We start from the raw sequence: 23,118 nt of genomic DNA on the forward strand, positions 1-23,118 counted from the left end.
CAGAAGGAGCCAGCGCCACCATTACTGAGGCCGTGGGATCGCAGCTTTTGTCCCCAGTGAGTCCTGGATTATTAGTCCCGTTTCCAGAACTAGCTTATGTGATTCTGGGAAAACTACCATCGCTAAGTCTCACATGCTTCCCTCATGAGGGAGGTCAATGAGAAGAAAATCTGAAGTGCCTTCCAACACCAAGTGCTTACCGTGAGCTGCGCCATCTTGGATCCAGAGAGCCACCAATTAACATGCTCCCTAGGGCTCGATGACAGGCCTTTCCTGAAGCCTCTGTACTCATATCCAGGTCTCTTGCAAGCAGAAGAGTCTAACTAGAACAATTCCTTAATTGTTAGAATTCTTAGAGTTAGGACTGCAGTGGAAGAGGAGCATACGTCTCTAGGAGAAGCTCTTGCAGGTAATCCTTTTGCCGGAGGTAGGTGTGGACTGGCTCCTCTGTGGGCACTGAGCCAAGGAACACCTGAACTCCAAAAACGCTCCACACACACGCACTGACTGGTCTATGAGAGGCTGTGAGAACACACCTGTGATAGCTGCATGCAAGCTCAGCACCGGTCACAGAAGCCCTAACTAGAAACACCAGAGCGTCCCACCTCGCCACTAGGACTGCCTCGGCAAGTTGGTTCTGCGTAAATATTGAAGCAAGCAAAAGGTGGCAGAGAAAGAGATGGCTTCACCAGCCAGTGCTTTAAAGAACAAAGTGGCTAGTACAGAAACACTGGCCTAATTCCCATAGCCTCACTGCGGTCACTAAACAACGAGTGGACAGTTTCTCCCTCTGCACACCTGCTCACTCCCTCTCCCCCCTTCAGTCCCCAGTCCTACTGCTTCCACTGTGACATATTAAAGCCATTTTCCTTTGATTCCAAACTGAAAGAGAGAGAGAGAAAGGGAAAGGGAGGGAGGAGGGGAGGAAGCCAGTGTGAAACTGAAATGATTTCAAACCTGCATTGCTCAGTACGGCCCTGGGTCCCATCAACGCATCCAACAGAGAGCGGTGAAAAACAAGGAAACCCAGCCTCCCCTAACCGAGGGCTGGAGCTGCGCTCCTCTCAGAGGGTTTCACAGGATCACTGGAGGAGCCACCCCCGACCAAGATGGCCCCTGGGTGAAGACTTGTAAAGCAAAAACAATGGTTTCTTTCTGAGTCCCATCTGTCTAGATGGTAACATCTAGAGGAAACTAATATTAATAGTAGGCTCTCAAACTCTACATATGCCAAATATATCTACAGGGGGAAAAAGCAAGATGCAAACATCTCCAGTGTTCTCTTTGTAACTCAGTCAGGCTTTTATCTCAAAGACACTGGACGCATTGTTTAGGAGTTCAGAATGGGAGCACAGAAGTGATCACAATACATCAAAAACTTTGTGGAGACATTCTGATGAGTTTCCCTATTCCTTGCTTGGTAAATTCAGTCTTCTATTTTGGGAGGACATAATTCCTATGCATACTGTGTACTGCTGTAAGTGTTTTCCTTAACGTGGGTCAAAGTGTCAAGGGTTTCATGAGGACCCCGGTGGACTCCTGCAGAACACTACAGATCTGCTAATGACTTAAAATAGGGACACAGTTCCTACAGCTTCAGCTTCAGGGTCATAAACACAAACCGCCACCTGAGACCACAGAGGACCGGACATGAGCTACTTATAGTAAGACCGAACCAGTGAACAAGAATAGCAGGAAAGCAGCCCATTTTCTTGTAGTGAGGCCCTTTGAAGTAAACTATTTATTAAACATGAAATTACAGCACTCAAAACAAAAATCTTTGAAGGCTGGTTATCCTGCTCGGCACATCGGCCACTGCTAACGAATTGCTTCCTTTTCCTCTTGGGTTTTGTTTGCCATTTGTGAAACTGAAACCCGGATTGTTTCCTCCATCTATGAAACTAGCCAGCAGCAAGCACTGCTGGGAATTCTGTCCATCAGGGACCAGCCACGTTCCTCCCCACCACGAAGCCGCTCCGTAAAAAAGGCCCAGCAACTTCTTCAAAATAGAAACTGGGTTTTAAAAAGAAGGAAATAAAATGACTAAAAATGGCAGGAGTTCAAATGATAGGACTTCACTTTTTTTTTTTTTAATTTAAAAGTAAGATTCATCTATTGCACTTCCTGTCCCATTACCCAGGCTAACCTCCCTGTGCCAGCTGGTATTTCCCTGCTTCTCAATTAAGTGAGTCCCCACACAGACCAATAAGTCTCATCTTAAAGAAGTGTTCAAAAGAAGACCAAAGGGCAGTCTGGCTTATTCTTCCAAAGCAATCATTAACGTAGAAGTGTGCCGGAAGAAGGGTGGGAAGTGAACTCCCAACCAGCCAGCACCAGGTGACAGGTAAGGGGGCGACCAGGGAGCCTGCCCATCACGGAATGGCGCCTCCGCCAGGTGTGTGGGGAGACCGGCGCCGGCGGCACATCCACACCTCACCAGGGCTGTTTCAATGTGGAGGCGAACGGCGGGAAGCTTTTTAAAATCTAGAAATACATCAAAGGCCCAATGCAGATTAAGCCCGGCTCCTTTTTTTTTCTGAAAGGCTCACTTTTGTTCCTAATATAAAGACTTAGATGGTATTTCCTCAGATCATAAAGCAAGGTGTACTTTTAATGATGGATTAAAAATTATAAAAGATGGCTTTTCCACTCTGTTCTTCTTCTTCTTTTTTTTTTTAAAGTGATGAATTCAGGAAAAGATCAGTGTAGCCAAATTTATCTCTCGTTACCCTTCAGAGTTGTGGAGTAAGTCAAGTGTGACGGCAGTACAAAGTCAAATCTTCGTGATTTAGTCATTTCTAACCCATTATTAGAAATGTCAGATAATAGGTGATAGTATCCAAGATACATAGATTTAAAAATACTATCACCATCCCTTCTTATCCACAGGGAGTGTGTCCCAAGACTCCCAGTGGACACCTGAAACTACAGCAAGGCCCAACCCCAGATACACTATGTTCTTCCCTACACAGACTCACCTATGAGAAAGTTTAAGGTTCAAAGTTTACAACAAAACTAGTACCATCTTTTTCCTTTTTGACGATTTCATTCTTACCTAAATCTCAGCAACCTGAGAACATGATTTTTCTTATTAACTCAAGAATAATCTCCTTTCACCTTTCCCTAACAGGAAGCCCTTCACACCCTTCCTTTGGTGTAATCTAACTGTGCGCATCACTACTTTGGCACCTTGCAGCCATTATCCAGTAAAACAAAGGTTACTTGAAAACAGGCGCTGAGACACCCCAACAGTCAGCCTGACACTAAGATAGCAGCAAAGTGACAGTATGTAACGTGGACATGGGTCTGTGGATGAAAACGTGACTCACATCCCAGGTAGGATGGCACGAGGTTTCATCACACCCCTCAGAACAACATGCAACTCAAAATTTATTAATTGCTGTGCTGGGCATGCGGGCATGTGGTGCACACCTGTAATCCCAGCAAGCCACGAGGCTGAGGCAGGAGGATTGCAAGTTTCTGTCTAGCCCTAGCAACTTAGCAAGGCTTTGTCTCAAAGTGAAAAAGCAAACAAACAACAACAACAACAACAAAAACACAGGGTAGGGACATAGCTCAGTAGTATATAGTACAGCAGGGTTCAATCCCCAGCGCTGAAAAAACAAAGAAAACAACCCCCGCCCCCGCCCGCCCACACACACTCTCTCTCCCTCTTAGTTTTAGATGAAGGTTGACCAAAGGTAACCGAAGCCATGGAAACAGAAACCATGAAAGAGGGGGACTACCACATGCATCTGCACAATCAAGAGTGAAAGGTAAAATAAAATCTTGCTCCTAACTGTGCTTTGGAAGGTAAATGCCTGCTACGCCAACAGAAGGACTACAAGTGGACTGAGAAGGGGAGGCCCCTCTGGACTCTCCTAGGCCTGCAGCCTTCCTGGTTCCCTTCCTCCAGCCCAGAGGAGTGCTCTCCGGTTCACCTGGGCGTTCCCCTTGGACCCTTGCTCTTGCTCTTCCCCTGGGTCTCTGCTGCATGGACACTTCTTTCTCCCCTCCACTGGCTCCTTGTCTTCAGCCTAAACCCAAGCTTGAGTCCTGCGGGACGCCACCCTCCCTTCCTCTGGAGCCCTGACGTTACTGCCCACCCCACCATGGTCTCCAGGGGCCTCTCCTCTGCTTGCCACTGCCACACGCCCATCACGCTGGGACTACTCCAGAGGAGCTGCAGCCCTCCCCACAGTCTCCTCAGCTGACATCCTGTCAGAGGCACTCTCAGGCCAGACAGTTCCAGAAAAGTTCATATCAGAATAGAGAAACAGAACGAGACACGTGCATTAAAAAGGCACTGATAATGTAAAGCATAAATTATTGTATTATCCGTATTTGACATTTTAGGGATGAAAGTGCTATGTTCTAAAACTAGGAGAGGGATAGAGTACCTTATAGTAACTTACAGATAGAATCTGCCTCAACTCTCAGCTCAGAAATGATAAAAGTTGTAAAACTCCCTTCCAGAAGCCACAACTTAGCGTTCACTCACTGCCTGAGATCCCGCTTCATGACTGCCAGGTAGGTACAAGAAAAACAGATGCTGGCCAGGACAACTTCACCTTCTCCCTGGACTCAGTGTGTGGGTGGGGCCATGCCTTAGGAAGAGGTACTTCCTATTGACATCTGTGAGCTGAGCATGCGCCTCGGTTGAATCTGGTTTCACTGTTTTGTGAGAGGATCCTTTGTGGTTCTTCTAGTAACAAAAAGTTTCTCTGGAAAGGAGGAGGAGCCAGTCTGTAGCTGAACAGTTTTTGACCTGTACTGTCCCATGGTCAACCTCTGTGAAGTATGGTAATGCTTTCATCTACGAACTGCCAACCCATATGGAGGAGTTTAATTTTGGTGGCTTTTGTATGCTAATAAAATAAATAGGCTACCCTCAGATACAGAAAGCCACTTGGTCCAGATATATTTCATTCAATTAAAAAGCATACGGGTGGGTGCTCACTCTAATAAACCAACAAGTCAAGGCTTCTTCTGCAGGAGGGTCCCTGCCTGGACCATTACTGTGGGGCCCTCAGCCTGACAAAGACACACTGTGATGGTGAGGGGTCTGGTCATGAACACCTTGGATAAAGTAATGATAGTCCCAGTTCCATCAGAGACCACTCTCTGCTACCAGAGAAGTTCTCATTCCTAAGATTATGACAATGGCCATGCAATTCCGTTTTTCATGTCAGCTGCTCCAGAGCAATGTGGCCTCAAATTCTTCTCCTAGAGTGAGATCTACTAGAAGATGACCTGTTAGACCCAAGCAAGACACATCTCTTTTTCCTTAAACATCAGAACTCCTCCAAAGCCCCCATACACACATCTCTAAACTTGAAAATACTACAAAATAGTCTTAAATCATTCAAATAAATATGCTATGGATTTTTTTTTTTTTTTTACTTTTCTTTATTTGAGACAGGGTCTCACTATGTTGCCAAGGCTGGTCCTGAACTCCTGGGTTCAAGTGATCCTCGTCTTCTGCCTTAGCCTCCCCAGTGCTGGATGAGGCTATGGACTTGCCCCCCCGCCCCCATACTGACATGGAGTCCAGGGCCTCAGGCCTCACGTGTGCTAGGCCAGCACTCCAGCACTGGCTAATCCCCAGTGCCCAGCTGTAGATTCTTATTTTTTTTTTAAGTACTTTTTTAGGTGTCAATGGACCTTTGTTTTACTTATTTACATGTGGTGCTAAGGATTGAACCCAGTGCCTCACATGTACACAGCAAGCGCTCTGCCACTGAGCTACAGCCCCAGCCCCTGAATGTGGATTATTTTTTTAAATATTTTTTAAAAAAATTTGTAGATGGACACAATACCTTTTATTTTATTTATTTATTTTTATGTGGTGCTGAGGATTGAACCCAGGGTCTTGCATGTGCTAAGCGAGTACTCTACCCTAGGCCCCCCCACCTCCGCTGTGGATTCTTAACATTCAATTTCAAATGCTGCAACAACTACCCTTATCACTGAGAACTGGAAGTTGTACAATAAACCTCAGATCATAAACATGCAGAAAACAGAATAACTTTCAGAAGTATTTTCTTGTTCACCGAATTTCCAATAGGAATTAGAGCTACTCTAGATCTAAATCAGTTGCTCTCAGACAACAGCTGTGGCAACTAGAAAGTTCTAGGACCCCATCTCAATAAGGGAAATAAGACTTTACTCTTGGGTGTGAAATGTATTTCGACAATGCTAGTTGGACTTATTGAGTGATTACATGGTGCCAAGAACCGTACTGCAGTGTTAGGAATGCATTATCCTGTTTAATTCTCACTCTAGCCAACAAGGTAGATGGTATTATTACTCTCATTTTACAGCACAGGAAACTGCTGAGAAAGAGTAAATGAGGCTAAATCAAATGGTCAATAAATCCGTGTCTGCCTGACCCTAAAGAGGTGGCTTCCACTGGTACCCTGTAAATTTCCTTTTGGATACAAATAGATGGGATATATTATATGAAATACAATACTGAAGTAATAACTATAACATTCCAAAGTAATTCAAGAAAGGAAGCAAGATATTTATATCTATGTGAAGAGATTTAAAATCACGAAGCTAAAAAATGGCAGAGGAAAGTGACAAACTTCAGAATCCAAAGACTTCATCCTCCTCCCTCATTTAACTTCCTTGCCCACCCCTCAACTCTGCAAATAGACCTCTGGATCCTTTCCTTTTGCAAAGGATAACATAGATAGGTCATTTTGTGTACACGGAATTTGGATTTAGCTGCACTGTGTACACCATCTGGTTGCCACTGGACACTATCTGTGGTTCATATGTCTGTCCTATTGAAATCAGCCCATTTCCCTAGCACCCAGAATTTATTTGGAATTGGCTGGGGCGGGGGGGTGGCACACAACTATAATCTCAGCAACTCAGGAGGCTGAAGCAGGAGGATCCCAAGTTTGAGGCTGGCCTCAGCATCTTAGCAAGACCCTGTCTCAAAAGGAAAAATAAAAAAGGACTGATGATGTGGCTCAGTGATAGAACACCCCTGGGTTCAACCCCCAGTACTGCAAAATAAATGAAAAAAACAAGAATATTATATATTGTTTAGTATGTATTTCTAGTACCAGAAAATATATATATATATGTCTTCCTCATTGTTTTATAAGAGTTAAGCTTACTTAAAAAAAAAAAAAAACCAAACTACCAAATCACAGTTTTGCCTACTTGTGTGTTAACTGTGACTTCTAGGGGAACAAGGAGGAAGCTACGGGAACATTTAAGAACAAGTTCTGCCTTCATGCCACCAAGGTGGGCACACCAAACACGACAGACAATACCAAGTGTTGGCGAAGAGGTAGAGAAGCTGAGTCGCTCAGCCACTGCAAGGAATGGAAAACCGGCTATCACTCTGGAAAACCGCAGTTCAACACAGAGACAGCGTATGCACAGCCCAGAAGTGACACTCTTGTGCATGCACCTCCCACAAAATGAACCCACGTCCATGCAGAAGGCTTCATGTGAATGTCACAGCAGCACTGTTTGTAACGGTCAGAAAGACAAAATGACCTACACGCCCATCAGCTGAAGATTAAAAGGGGTACACACAATGGCATCATTCATATTCATGTTTTTATGGTATTCAGCCTTAAAAACACATTGTGCGAAGACAAAGCTTTGCCATCAGCATTCTAAGTGAAAGAAGAGCGTCGCAGCAGGCCACACGCTCCTGCCTCTGTGGCCGTGAGGGCACAGAATTAGCAGAAACACACAGGCAGCGGCTGGAGGGCCGGGCGGTCAGAGCAACTGTAAGACCGGGGCTTCCTTGGGGGATCACAACTGGTGTGGCGCTGGTTGCACAGCCCTGCGAATCCACTAATGCCACAGACCCGCGCTCTTCAAGTCAGTCAGTCCTGGAGGACTGAGTCCTATCTCCATAAAGCTGTTGGGGGAGTCCTTAGAGGCAGATCTGGAACATTCTCTGTGAGTCAAGCTCATGAAGTCGTCTGACCACAGGCAACAGATTAAAATGGACTCACAAGAAAACAGTTAACTTGCAAAATATCTACAAGAACAGCAACTCAAAGAGTGAGGCTGCAGTAAATTGAAGGCAATGGCTTCCAAGGACGAATACTTAGAAGGTGTACTAAGAAGGTGTTGGTGCACCAGCTAGACCACACTGGGGCCGAGGTGGAGCTCAGTGGGACTGGGCTTCCAGCACCCAAAACACATGCAAACAAACCACAACCAAACAAGCAAACAAACCAAAAACACCAAGATTTTTTTTTTTACTTACATAAAGGAAAAAATCTTAGAAATTCTACTTCTAAGTCAAATTAACTTATTTGCATTTCAAACTGAAGAACAAAAGAGGTTTAGTTTACAATAGTTTGGGCCTATTTTAGACAGATATTTATTAAATATTTATTAAAATGCTTAAGCTTGAAATAGTACTATAGGCACCAGAAAGAAAACAAATATGAGCAATTCAATTCTATACCTTCTGTTCAATAAAACTTGCTTCTCCATGGTAGGTGGTACAGAGAATTCTACCCAGGGGGTTAATCAAAATTCCCTTAGAATAATTGAAAAGCATCTGCATTTTTTCCCCCAGAAACCACAAAAAAGTCACAGTAAGCAGATCATATAATCTTGATTATTAGCTCGGAGCCTGTAGCAGCATAATGTGTTGTCCCCAGAAATTAAGTTACATACGCAGTGTCATCATGCAATAAGTCAGTGATGTCTCCCTTAATGAGACTGAAAAACTGGAGGAAATCAAGAGAGAGACAAGGCTGTGGTGAGTTGGTGTGTGGTGTTCTGCTGCTGTTGTGAAGCAATCCAGTGCCTGATGCAGTCATGCTGGGGCAGGGGTGCGGGGAGAGGCCTGGGGGGTCGCTGACCCCAACCTTTCATTTTACCACAGAAAACTGAGGTGTAGACAGAGATCACCTTGGGACTAGAAATGAGCTCTTTCGGGGCTCTTTCTAGGAGATTTTTTTTCCCCTGAGTATACTCACTTCAGAGGGTGCTACCTAAGAAATGGAAAACTGGAACTTCTGAGAGTTACCCTGGGGGACTCCATGGCCATGCAGAGCCACGAGCCGTCTGTGAAGGTGTGTGAATCACAGTGACCTGAGAGTCAGCCCAGGGGGATCGGAAGCAAAGTCCTATGTAGTTTAGGTGGCCGAAGCCTTGTCTATTGCAAGACTCCCTCCTGCGAGAAGACGGACAGCAACACCAAGGCCCAGTAGAAGGAGGACCCAGAGGTGGCCCCTGCAGGCAGGTGGAGATTTGCGGGGAAAGGGGTGGCACAGGTACACTAGGTCATTTCCACATAAACCACACTAGCTCTGAAGCTATGCTAATGAGCATCCTGGTTAATGTGGAGGGCAGATTGGGTCACTGGAAGAAACACGCCTCTCACCTCAACTCAATACGTGCACATTTTGGTTCGGGCATCAGTCTCCGTGAGGTCACTGCTCTTGGATCTGATCACACCCAGGTTTCCTGTGTACTAATCATGTTTTTAAACTTTGTTGATATCTTAGGATGTTTTAACATTTTGGGGGGATTTGTGGCTCCAGGGAAAGACTCATCCAGGGCTGGTTAATTCCTAAAGTTAGTAAAGACTTGCATGAACCAGCTAACCAACCCCTTTATCTAGCCCTCACACCAAGCCATTATTCCTGCTGGCCCTAAATCATTCCAGAGTCAGGCACCAGGGTGACTAGGGACCACCCCCCACCCCCTAAAGCCTCCAACATCATTCATCTTGCCAATCCTAAGGGAACCCCAAGAAGGCTTATCTCTGTTTTTTTGCTGATGTGACTGAAAGCTCTGACCAGAACAACTGAAGAGGAGAAAGTATTTGAGGGCTCATGGTTTCAGAAGTCTCAGTCCACGGACAGCTGGCGCTATTCCTCAGGTCTCCAGGTGAGGCAGAACAACATGGCGGAAGGCTGTGGCGGAGGGAAGAAGCTCACATGATGATCAAGAAGGAGAGAGAGAGGGGGGGGGGAGGGAGGTAGAGATAGAGAGATAGAGATATTCCACTTGCCAGACACAGATATATGTCCCCAGTACCCACCTCCTCCAGCCACACCTTACCTGCCTCAATCACCACTCAATCCCGTCAGGGCTTTCATTCACTAATGGTTAAGGCTCTCACAACCCAATCATTTCCTCTTTGAATCCTCTCACACTGTCTCACAATGAGATTTTGGGGGACACCTCACACCTAAACCTGCTCCTGCTTTAGCCTGGCTCTTTTCTGCCTCTGACCCACACTGGTGGGGAACCCCTTCTCTCAGGAAATGTAAGTGACAAATTCTTTTTTTAATGGCATTCACTTCTCCATCCGTGCATTCATAAATTAAATCCATAAATTAAAATCCACAAGTACATTTCCTAGCACCCCGCAAAGTCAACAGCAGGTCTGTATGGCCACCGCGGGCCACACTGCAGATGAGACTGTGGGGAGATGCCCAGGGACAGGGCCCACAAGCACCGCCCTGCCCTCCCTGCAGCCCTGACGTCTGCTGGCAGACCCAGGTTCAGGGAGAGGTCCTCAGTGCGCACGCGTGGAGCCCACAGCATGTGTCCACATGGGTCTGTTATCAATAAGTTGGTGAACTGATAAACAAACATTAAATTGGTCTTTACTGTAAGTAACAGTGGCATTAGCAAAGATGATCACAATAAAAAACTATTGATGGGCGAGCGTGAACTATGAAGTTTATTCTTTCTGAAAAGCAACTTAGATACAGTGAAGATATATTTAAAAATCATCCTTTGGATCATTGCTTCAGGCAGTGATAGAGAGATGACCCTCACTTAAAGGAATACTTTGGTCATAATTGTGGGCAGACATAAAGGTGCACACCAAGAGCCACAGTACACGTGACTTAGCTAGCTCTCTCCAACCTGACCAAGACGCTGGCAGCCTTCTTTATTCACAAATTGTGGTCGGAGTGAGACCAGCCTACTGAATGCAGGAGCATCAGTGGTGGGGCCCAAGTCAGAGCTGTCAGGAGTCTCCGAGACCTTCAGGAAGGGCTGGGAGATGGTCCCAAATACTGACAGATAGATGAGCCCAGACTTGTAGTGGCGCCACTTACGGCTTGTCAACTCACAGTGGCACAAACACGATTCATGTTCAGTAGACACAGGGCTGCGGGTATTGAATGTGGGTCTTCTCCTGGGCTAGTGGTGGCCAGCACGATCACTGCCTGTGATGCTGGGTAGCAAGTGCCCTCCCAGTCAGCCCCAGAGCACAGGGGAAGGGCCATGCGCCGCAGTGCACTGGGCGCCTGAGACCTGATGTGCAGAGGGTGAGGGGATGGAAGGCAGGATGGGTTTGCTGGGACACAACTCCTGGTCCCCAGGAGTAACTGCAGCACTGGACCCTGACTGCTCTAGCTCAGGGGCTCCACTCTGGCACTACTGACATTGTAGGTGGCTGATACTCAGTCACAGGGTTGTCCTGGGCATGGTAGGATAGCTGTCAGTCTCCTGGCCAGATTCCATTAGATTCTGGTGGCACCTCACCACTCATCACAGCCAGTCTCCAGACATTGCCAGACGTCCCCTGAAGAGCAAAACTGCCCCCGATGAGAACCACTGGGAACCATTAGACTTGTAGGACTCCAGCACGCTGCCAGGCACATATTTGAACACTGTCCGTGCCATTCCTAAAATCCTTTAAGAGGCCTCAGAAACAGAGAAGTGGGTTTACTTCCCCTGACCCACTCCCCATCTGGCCGTCAGGCATCACAAGGAAGAGTGGGGCCACTGGTAGAACTAAATCTCAACCCCCAGCTGCCTGTGAGAAGAGGCCGTGTCTACCCTCAGGACTGGCTTGATCCACTAGCTGCCCTTTCTACATGAACCACTCGGAGCCAATCACTTCATTTCTGTAGGTGTGTGGCAGAGGCATTATCTACGTGTGAAATGAGGGTTCTACGGGCGCCCTTCATAGCTGTGAGAATTCAAGGAGACACCCAGACACAACTCACTGGGCACGCTGCAGGCACTCCCACATGGTCTCCTTGACCACCCCCCTAGTAAAGGCTGGTCTAACAGGTGGATGAGACAGGAAAGGGGTGGGCGATGCCTTGGACATGGTGAACTTTAAGGGTAACTGTTAGGAAGGACTTACACAGTGTTTATTTCTCTAATCCCTAAAAAGACAAGGATTCTATTTCAGACAAGGGCACTTTGCCGCATCACGGTGTCCCCACCCGCATGGTAATTAGCTTAGGTAATTAACACTGATACCTTAGGAATCACCTTAGCTGTTTCCCTACTACCTTGAAAATCTACACCATTCAAAAGATACATGCAGCTGGAGAAAGACACCTCCCAGAAACACATACCCCAGACCGTGACTATGGTTCAGCCTCCTCAGTTCTCCTCAGGTATCCTGCCACATATTTCCATGCATGAGGGGGAAAATACCACAAAATATCAAGTAGCTGAGCAATTAAATGGTAGCTGAAAAAGTACAGGCAACACTGCTTCACACATGCCTGAGAGGTGTCGCCTGTAGCCTACTCTGTTTGATACACCTCACTGGGAAGATTACAGGACTTCCACAAAATTGAGGACCAGATGAAGAGAAGCAGCTGGTATAATACGTATTTAACTGCGCACTCTCACTGTTGACTCAGAATGTGAGTGTCTATGGCAAACAGTGACAGGCCATCTCTCTGTTCAAATGGTAATGAGAACCTAAGTCACACAAGGCCATGCCACAAGCTAGGATTTGCCCTAGATTCCATGAGTGGCTGTCTAAGGCACATCTGGTCTATGACCCAGTATGAGGAAGATTAAGAAAAAGATCCTTATACACCTCCAAATAACTAAAACAAATGTTCATTCCTAAAGCAAATTAGGCCGGGTACAGTTCGTCATTTTCTTTATAAGGTGATCGAGTAGTGACAGTGTGTATGATACTGATAAGTTTCAGACCCATAGGAATCTAGACATTTCATCTCTCACGTAGATTAGTGAAATGGGAGAGAAACTCTACAATCCCAGCTTACGACCACCCAGTCATTCAACTGGGTGCAATTATGTTGGTCTCCAAATCCCCAGCTTCAGCCCTCCGGGCTACTTGGCAATGTCTGGGAGAAGATGTTTTGGCTCTTACATCTGGGGATGTGACCAGGTGGCAGAGGCCAGGGCTGCTGAAGGTCCTGTCATGCACAGGTCAGTTCTCTGCGACACAGAATCACCCAGTACAAAATGTCCCTGCTGCCAAGGTTGAAAAGCCCTGCTCTGGGCAAAACCAAAATGATCTCTGTCATGGGTGTAAGGTTTCAAAACTCTGACTAAATCAAAGGAACTGGGCAAGTGATAAGTGAATTTAAAAGAGTAAATGACAACTCTGGATTCAATTATACCTTAGGTCCTATCACGTTCCTCCTGGGTAACAACCTGCACTGTCAACACACCCTTACTCAAATGCATGTCCCAGCCTCTTATGGTAAGAAACCTCCAGAGCATTGTTCCTATGCTGGGCTCAGAATACCAGCAGTACAAGGTGCTCTTCAGTGTCAATTTACTAGGCTCTATACTAATTCTACACTAATTGTCAAAATGCAGTCCAAATCCTAGTCTTGGTGTTCCTGAAACTGTTTTCTACAAACACAGACCCCAGGCCTCACCTCAGGACTAGGGAGTCAGCTTTTCTGAGACTAGAACCTGGGAATCTGCATTTCAGCTAGCTTCCTGGGCGATTCTTATGCATGATAAAAGTTTAAGAATCACTGACTTACATGTGGCTTCTATAAGAAAAGCACTGACATTTCTACATTGTTTTCACTGTAAATTAAACAGCATAAGCAAAGAATTCATAGCCATGACAGATCAATGACATACAGCAATGTAGCACAGGGCCTAAAATGCCTATCTAACCCATCGCCCTTCAAAGTGAGGCTGGTGCAAGAAGGTCTCACTAGCACCATTATCAAATGCCCTGTCTCAGAAGCATTTGCCTTTCCAGTCAAACAGATTTTAAGCAGCAGTGTTCAAATACAATGACCCAAAGTCATTGTACATGATGTCTGGCCAAGATGTGTTCTTTATGTTCTCCATTATGCTTTAGCAAAACAGATGTTCTTAAGCATCTCGATGCCACAAATATATATATATACACACACACACACACACACACACACACATGCTTTAAAATTGGAATTCAATGACAAATAATACATTCTCTGTGTTAAGAGGGCATAGCCATTGGATGAACAAAACTGTGGCTTTTCAAATAAAAAGAAAATATTTTTCCTTAAATTTGTTTGTTCACTAAGTATCAAATTGTGGACTCAATTGAAATCACAATTTCAGATAATACCTCCCAGCAAGAAAGGAAAAAATGTGAGTCACATGTAGCAAAGGGAGAGTAGAAAGCGGAACTATTAAGACACCAAGTACCTGGTATTTTTAGGCATTTTACAGACATTTTCTTATGTTCCCTTGTCACCTCCATAAAAACAGATAATGTCTGTCTTACTGATGAGAAAATGGAGGACCAGAGAGGTTAAGTAACTTGTTCAAGTTCACAAAGCTAGTAGATGGGAAATCTGAGACTCAAACACAGGAAGTCTGTGTTTATATTCCTGTCTGCATCAATATTCACTAACAGTGGTTCATGGAAATTTCTTGTGATCATGTAACTCAGTAATCCCAAAAGTTTTAAATTGGTAACATTCCAAAGGATATTATATCTCTGATTGTTTCTACTAACTCTTAGTTGCTCTATGGCTTATTCATCAGAAAATGAATGGAACTAAGTCAGCTAATAGATATAGAAGTACTCTAAAACCCTAAAGCATCGTACAAATATAAGGCATTGAGTTATTTATTAAAATGGGCTTTATTTTGAGGATCTTTTGAAGATGGCAATAGAATATTGAGATACTTTGAAATAATTAGTGATACCTTAGGGTGGAGATATTGTGCAATCATGAATAATGTGATAATAATATGAATGATCTGGATAACAGGGAAGGGGATAATTTTGCAGATGACTCCATTAGGGAGGTGAGCATTTCTCAGAGTTCCACTCTGAGTTTCCCTTGCCTCCTGGGTAAACCTTACCTCCTACACGGCCTCACCTCACTGGTGATGGAGTGCTAACTCATATGCTCACTTTTCATCTTTTTCCTGATCTCCCCAAAAGAAATGCCCCTTGCAACTGGTGTCCCTCTAGCATTTCAAACTAAAAACAGTTAAGATCTACCTCATCTACTCCACCTCCTCTCTTCCCTTCTTCCTGGGATTCAATAGGCAGAAGGTATTCAGAACATCTAGAGATACTGTGACCCTCTTCATTCAAAACCTGCAATGAAACTCAATGTCTAGAAGACACAGCCTGTTATGGGTCAGATGTGGGGTGTCCCCCAAAAGCTCCTGTGTGAGACAATGCAAGAAGGTTTAGAGGTGAGATGACTGGGTTACGAGAGCCTTAACCCAACCAGTGAATTAATCCTATGATGGGGTTAACTGGGTGGGAACTGAAGGCAGGTGGAGTGTGGCTGGAGGAGGTGGGTGTCTGGGGACGTGACTTTGGGGTTAATATTCAGTCCTTGCTGAGCAGAACACTCTCTCTGCTTCCCTCCACCACAAGATATGCTGCCTCACCTCAGGCCCTGAGGAATAGAGTTGGCCATCTATGGACGAGACCTCTGAAAGCATGAGCCCCCAAATACATTTTGCTCCTTAAAATTGTTCTTGTCAGGTCTTTTGGTCACAGCAGTGAAAAAACTGACCAGAATACAGCCCGGTCTCCTTGGCAGAGTCCTTCATCACCTAGCCCCTGCTATTCCACGTCCACCTCCCAAACAAACCTTTGCTCCCTACCTGCCATCCTCACTGGACTGCCTGTTTTCCTAAAACACCCGGGGCACCCACAGGCCTCAGTGCCTTCATTTATCACCCTTCTCTTTCTCTCCCATTCGTTTCTGAACCTCTCTCTTCAGGCTTTTGCAGATGCGGATCCCCATTCTCTGAAATGCTTTTCCCCCTTGCAAACATGATTCATCCCCAAAGTTGTGGCCTGAGCTAACCAGGTCCATTAGGGCTGGTCATGATTCCTCCACATCCTTTATCCAAGCCCTGAAACACCTCTCCTTCACACACATCTCTTATTGTTCCTATTACACTAGACATGAGGAGCTGCTCCCACTTCTGTATCCACAGGGGCCAGTGGGCTAGCTGGTGGCAAGAATATTTTTTTCCTTTGATTTGCCCAAACTCAATGTCTGACACATGGTAATTGATCACTGTAAGATAATGACTGAGTGCCACCGCAGCATTAAATGTTAGGCCTCATGCTCATTATCAAAATGTGAAGTCTAATAAGATGTGTAGGGCAGATTCTTTTTCACCAGGTTTGTGGCAGGACCACTTCTGTGTCTGCTGAGGGACTGCTTATAACTTATAAAGCACAGAAGTCTGACAAAGTTTAAGTATATTTTTCGAAGATACGTAATCAAGAATACATGATGTCATTACGACTCCAAAGAGTATTTTCATTTTCCAATTATTTGGATTCCAAACAAATGGAGTCTATACTATTAAAATTCAATATCCATAAGTGAATTCTTCAGAAGAAGCAGAACTTTTTGATGTTTATGTATCTATAAATATGAATGATGCAGATTTCAGGCCCTGTGATGTAGATGACAAGATACAGCCCAAGCTTCAGCTCTTGCTAATTAAACGAATCAATTAAAAGACTGCAGTTGCAACTGCTGTTCTATAGTAGCAATAACAACCCCACGGGGAGGTCTTTCACTACATTAAAATGCTGTCCTCCACAACTCCATCGGATATTATTAGAAGCAGTTATTTGTGTCTTGCTGTCATATTAGTAGCAAAGGCAAATTATGGAAATATGCAGACCAGAATGGTCCCAGTATGAGATCAGGTTGGGTTTTCAGCCTCCAAGGGAACAATTGCTGAAATTCCAAAGTTCCCCAAAGTTCTTTAATGGAACTGATAAATCTATCAGCACAGCATCCATTTAGAAGCCAGGTAAGGGTCACATATTTACATACTTTCCTGCTAAGCTGATACAATTCAACGAGATGAATTATCATATTAAGTTTACCCTCCTGAGTTAAACTGATGGAGTTCAAAATTGTTTTCGATGGTTGTCATTAATCGCTGTTACTTCATAAATGCTTACTTTGAAATCTAATTGTGTTGGTGTATCAAGGGTCATATTAATAGCATTCTTAATGGTAAATCTTTGTAAAACATGTTTATTCTACTGATATTATTACTCAAGCTCTCAAGACTAATAAGAAATAAAGTATATTTATTATCAATAAAAAACTTAATTTAAAATGTACAATTTGAGATTTAAATTAGCTTTAAGAACTTTAGCATCATTTGGTTTCATTAAGATCTCTGGCTAAGCTTCAAAGACATAGAATTTGATAGTTCTTCAAGAGTCTTTGGGTGGCTGCCAATATCACGGCCATAAAGAGGCTGCTCATTGAGTCTAAGTTTATCTTTCCTTTTGGGCAATTGGCATTGTTTTTGCAAGGAAAAAAATTTCAATCTCTCTGAAATATGTTTGCTTTAATATCCCAATGCTTTAAAAATTAAATATAAATTTAATAATAAATAAACAATGGCTAGAATAAACAATTTAAATAAAATGGCAATTTTTACATTCTTAAAGTAATTTTTAAAAAAGCCTACCCTTATTGTTTAGCCTAGTTCAAGTAAAGAATTCTGGTTCAGCAAAACAGCATCTCTTCCGTTCTTTGAGAGCTCTTACTGATGTACTCAGACACGCAGCTTCACCAAAATGTGCGTTAGTCAGTTTTTCATCATTGTGACCAAAATATCTGATACAAATAAGTGGAAGGAAGAAGGTTTATTTGGGCTCCCAGTTTACAGAGGTTTTGGTCCACTGTCGGCTGGCTCCATGACTCTAGGCCTGAGGTGACGCAAAGCATCATGGGAAAGGGCTAGCAGGGGAAAGCTGCTCAGCTCACGGCGATGAGGAAGCAGATGAAGAAAGGGGCTGGGGGCCAGGGACAAAGCATGACCCCTGAAGACACACCCCCGTGACGCACGTCCTCCACCCAGGCCCCACTTCCTACCGTTACACCATCTCCCAACAGCCCATTCCAACTATGAGCTCATCAATAGATTATCAGTCCCCTAATGAGGTCAGAGCCCTGGTGAACTAGTCATTTCTCAAAATGCCCCCCGCTAAACGTTTGTGCACTGATGACCAGGCCTTCCACTCTACAGATCCAAACCATAACAATAAGCAGACTGAAACACACACACACACACACACACACACAACCAGACAATGAACTATCTGGAGTAGGCCTAGAAACACCCTGGGACAGGCAGCTCACCAACTAACTGTGTATGGACCAAATGCCTGTGATCCCACCCCCACATTCATATTTTGAGGCTCTAACCCCTGATGAAACTATCTGGAGATGGGAGTGACTAGGCTAGATGAGGCCCTGAGGGTGGGACTCAGGAGGGGACGAGTGACTCTGCGGAAGAGGAAGGGAGACCAGAGCTGGCTCACTCTCTGCCACGTGAAGACACAGCAAGAAGGCCAACCACAAGCCAGGAAGAGAGGCCTCCCCAGCCACTGAGCATGCTGCTCGTTATTCTTGAACTTGCCAGAATCATGAGAAATGAATGTCTGTTGTTTCAGCGACCCTGGTCCACGCATTCGTCACAGCAGCCCGAGATGACTTACATGAACAACTGTGCTTGGCAGCCTTCTGGAGAAGGCTGTGGAGCAACTCACTCTTAAGGAACTTTGGTGGACTTCAAAGCCAAAAAAGCTGGTTTTGCATCGGATTCTATCAGTTATAGAACAGAATAGTTACTTAACTTTCTTGTATTATCATTGTTATTAATTATTGTTGCTATTATCATGATAGTGTTTTGGTTTTGATGGTGCTGCTGGATATCATGCTTACATTTTTCTTTTTCTGCACACTTAAGAATGCACACCCATCGTTGGTGTTCTGGCACGTCTGAGCTGGGAAGGTGACTTCAGCTGTGTGGGAGATAGCAGGCACGAAAATACTTGGGAAATAAATGGCAGACCTCAACTGAGGTCTCAGTAAAGCATACACTTAAGAAGGACCACTGCTAACATGTATTTCTAGATAAATTTTCTCTTTTCATATATATCAAAAAAGCTTTCAGGTCTATATAAAGTGTATATGGACTGGGCAGTGCCATCTAAAAAAAATCATGTCCCCAGAACCTCATGAGTGTGGTCTTACTTGGAAACAGCCTTTGGAGATGTGCATGGTCAGGATGAGGCTTTGCTGGATGAGGGTGAGCCCCATCTGGTAACTGGTGCCCCTGGAGTCACATGAATGAACACACAGAGACATGGGAAGACCATGTGACAACACAAGAGGAGACTGGAAGGACACAGCTAGAAACCAAGGAACACCAAGGACTGCCAGCAACTATAGAAGCCAGGAGAGAGGAGAGGATGAAACAGACTCTCCCTGAAGCCTTTCAGGAAACCTGCCCACACTTGGGCTTTAGATGTCTGCCTCCAGAGTCGTGAGAGAAGACACTGCTGCTGTTTCCAGCCTTCTGGTAGGTGATAATGTGTGGCAGCAGCCCCAGACACCTCCTACAAACCATATACACACACACACATATATACATACACTATACACACACACACACACACTCCTACAAACTATAATTTAGGAGTAGGAGTGTGATGAGGTTGATAGACACTAAAGTTAAATTTTAACTATACTTCAAACAGCATGATAGAAAGGAGACCTCAGGTTTGGATTGAAAGTTCTGAGCAAAGCCTTTACAGTCAACCGAATACACTTATTGAATCTCAAATCTATACCCCTGACATGCATCTGAAATCTATTAAAGTGGACATGAGGTTTTATAGATAGAAGATGGGCCTTTATGTTCCTCTATTAGTAAGGTAAGCTTCCGCAACTGAAGGTTGGGGGTGGCAATGTTCAGCCCCACTCTTCACCCACAGACCAGGACAACAGAGTCGCATCTGTGCTACAGCTTCCAATGGGAACACAACAGGGGCCTTGAGAGCTCACATTTGGCTTTTGGGCATCTGTGACCAGGAAGTGACACTCATCACTGTAAGGAGACAAGTCTCCATGGGTCTCTCACGTTTTTCCACTTCTTACGAGTAAAACATCAATTGTTCCTTGCTCTGTGGGATGTTTGTAGACTGGAACAAAGGGAAGGTATGAAGAGTTCCCATTATAAAAGACTCGGCTTCCCAGCTCGGGTGCAGTCCCTAGTGTGTGCAGGCAACATCTCCCTCTCTCCCTGCATCACCCCAGGGGAATGTAGCTTCAGGGCAATGAAGCAAAAATGACCCTCTGGCCACTGTTACTGTTCTAATCAACTGTCCTTTACTTCTGACCTGGAGTCTCATGTTTTCCAGCATTCTCCATGAAATTGTAGCAGATCAATTTGGCATCTTGCAAGAAAGGGAAATCTCAGACTGCTCGCAGTTCTTGACAGTTGCTTCTATCTGTAACTCAGAGTCAGAACTTGTCATATGCTCCCCAACCTGATTCTTTCTGCCTTATTAAAAATCCAAACAACACACAAATGGACTAAATCCATATAACTATGCAGTGTCGCCCCACGTGTGCCTCTAGGACACGGTACCCATGTTCAGAAATGCTCATGGCAGCACTAAGAATTATGGCAAAAAGCTGAAAACTGCTCAGCTTAATCAACCCAAGACCAGTCTGCTTGGCTGTGGGTACCAATGAATTCCAGCTACATGCAACGGGTCTCACAAACAAGGCCCAGCAGGGAAACCAAGTCACGGGAGACTAGAGAATATAACCCTATGTGTGTCAGGTCTGAAAGCAAGCAAAGCTGAACTATGTATTATTTGGGGTTGCAAATATGTGGAAAAATTATAAAGAAAAGACAGAATGATAAATACAAAATCAGGAAGAAATTTCCCATGGCAGGGAGTGACACGATCATGGAAGAACACCAGAAATCTTCAAAAGTCATGGTAATTTCTAAAAATAAATTGTATAGTGGGTACATGGGAATTTATCATTATTCTTTAAAGCTTACAAATGTATTATAAGTTTTTATTTATTTGTCATGATTATTTGGGGAGGCAGTGAGAATTGAACCCTGGGGTGTCCAACTACTGAGCCACATCATCTGCCATTTCTTATGTTTTGAGATAGAGTTTCCCTTAGTGGCTGAAGCTGGCCTCAAACTTGTCATCCTCCTGCCTCAGCTTCAGTAATTGCTGGTATTACAGGCATGTGTCACTGTGCTCAGCTTATAAAATGTTCTTTTAAATGTACTCGTACAATTATGTAAAATATATTTATAATATTTTGTAATATGTAATGTCATCTAATAAAACCAAGTTTTTAAAAAGTCATGAGATTTACAGGACATAAAAACAACACATTTCTTTAAATTTCTGAGTAGAAATTGAATGAAATTAATTATCCTTATCTCTACTTTCCCTCAGTTGAAATACTAATATCACTACTGAAATTTAGTGATACAAAGAAGTATTTTTCTTAGTTTAAATTTAAACTTTTTTTGAACATTGAAGGCTATTGTTATTAATACTCAAAACCCCAACTTTAATAGAAAATTCTACAAGGATTCTCACAAAGACAATGCATACTTGGGGCCTCACCTCTACCATGCGACTACTGCTCCTGACCTGTGTCCTTGCCGCTATGTCTGCTTTGGACACCTTCCACTGAAGCAGCACGTGAGAGAGTCAGCCAATCTCCATCTGTTCTGACAGTCCATGAACTGCACACCATTTCGCCTCTTCTGTACTAACCCACTACTGCTAATAATACACAGGGGAAAAATTCAATGCAACAAACTATCTGGGTCTCCAAACTGCTGGGCTGAAGAACTGTGTTAGGACTGGATTCCTTTTCTGTGTAGAGTGGACCCAGAGCCTCTGGATACCCCAGAAAACAGTCTCTTACTTTCTAGTGGGGGAAGGGAACATCAGCCACATGAAACTCTTATTTTCATTTTTTCAGGTGACATTCGTTAGCAGTTTATTAGAGGGGTGTGTGTGTGTGTGTGTGGTGTGTGTGTGTGTGTGTGTGTGTGTGTGTGTGTTTAATTCTTTCTTTCTCTCTAGTCTGTTTGGGTGCCTAATGTGAGTGAAAGGGAATAAAATGAAAGGGCATCTGCTGATGGAATGAGGGCTGGACTGAGGGGAGGACTCTGGGCACCCTTCTTTGCTCTGACCGCCCTTGTGTAGGTCACACCGTCTCTTCTGATGCCAACTTTCCTTATCTGAGGAAGAGAGATTAGCTCAACTCTAAGGTCCCAAACACCCTCACACTTACTGTGTGTGTGTGTGTGTGTGTGTGTGTGTGTGTGTGGTGCTGGGGATTGAACCCAGGGCCTTGTGCACACGAGGCAAGCACTCTACCAACTCAGCTATATCCCCAGCCCCCCCACCACTTATTTTTAAAAAAATATTTATTTTTTAGTTGTAGTTGGACACAATACCTTTATTTCACTTATTTATTTTTATGTGTTGCTGAGGATCGAACCCAGGGTCCCGCACATGCAAGGCGAGCGCTCTACAGCTGAGTCACAACCCCAGCCCCCCCAACTTACTTTTAACACATTTTTTTTCTATATTATTTTTTTCATTTTTCTTTTAAAAGTCTGATACTTAGATCCCACACGAGTCAACGGCACTCATTCACTGAACCAATATTTATTGAATACCCACAAGGTCCTGTTCAGAGCATTGCGCCAAATGACAAAAAGCCTATGCCCATGGAGCTTGCTACATGCAAGGGAAGACAATCAATGCATCAAAAAATGCATGTATACTGTGTCAAACAGTGACAGTTGCTAAAGAAAAAGAAGAAAGCAGGAAGGGGGAAAATAAAATGTCAGAAAGGGTGATTAAGATTATGAATGAGACCAGGTGTGGTGAAGCAAAACTGTAATCCCAGCTACTCAGGAGGCTGAGGCAGGAGGATCCAAGTCTGAGGCAGTCTGAGCATCTTAGTGAGAACCTGTCTCAAAATAAAATGAAAAGGGCTGGTGCCGTAGCTCATGGTAGAGCCCCGCCTAGCAGTTGAGTGGTAGAGCCCCTGCCTAGCAGTTGAT

At 44.4% G+C, this 23,118-nt stretch overlaps 1 protein-coding gene across 4 annotated transcripts in view; it reads right to left on the minus strand.

The window, feature by feature from the left end:
- Positions 1 to 23,118, minus strand: part of Pcca (propionyl-CoA carboxylase subunit alpha) — a 358,388-nt gene that overhangs the window by 37,428 nt on the left and 297,842 nt on the right. Inside the window, exon 22 of one of the 4 annotated variants that reach the window (XM_058582745.1) lies at positions 5,386 to 9,914. The exons of the other annotated variants lie outside the window; for them this stretch is intronic. Coding sequence (XP_058438728.1) covers positions 9,870 to 9,914 — 45 coding nt within the window. The 3' untranslated portion in view covers positions 5,386 to 9,869. Of the gene's footprint in view, positions 1 to 5,385; positions 9,915 to 23,118 lie in introns of those variants that run through there. 4 annotated transcript variants of the gene reach the window in all.

This window comes from Marmota monax, unplaced genomic scaffold (genome assembly GCF_021218885.2).
Source record: "Marmota monax isolate L192 unplaced genomic scaffold, Marmota_monax_Labrador192_F-V1.1 WCK01_AAM20220418_F8-fsc00026, whole genome shotgun sequence".
NCBI classification, from domain to species: domain Eukaryota; kingdom Metazoa; phylum Chordata; class Mammalia; order Rodentia; family Sciuridae; genus Marmota; species Marmota monax.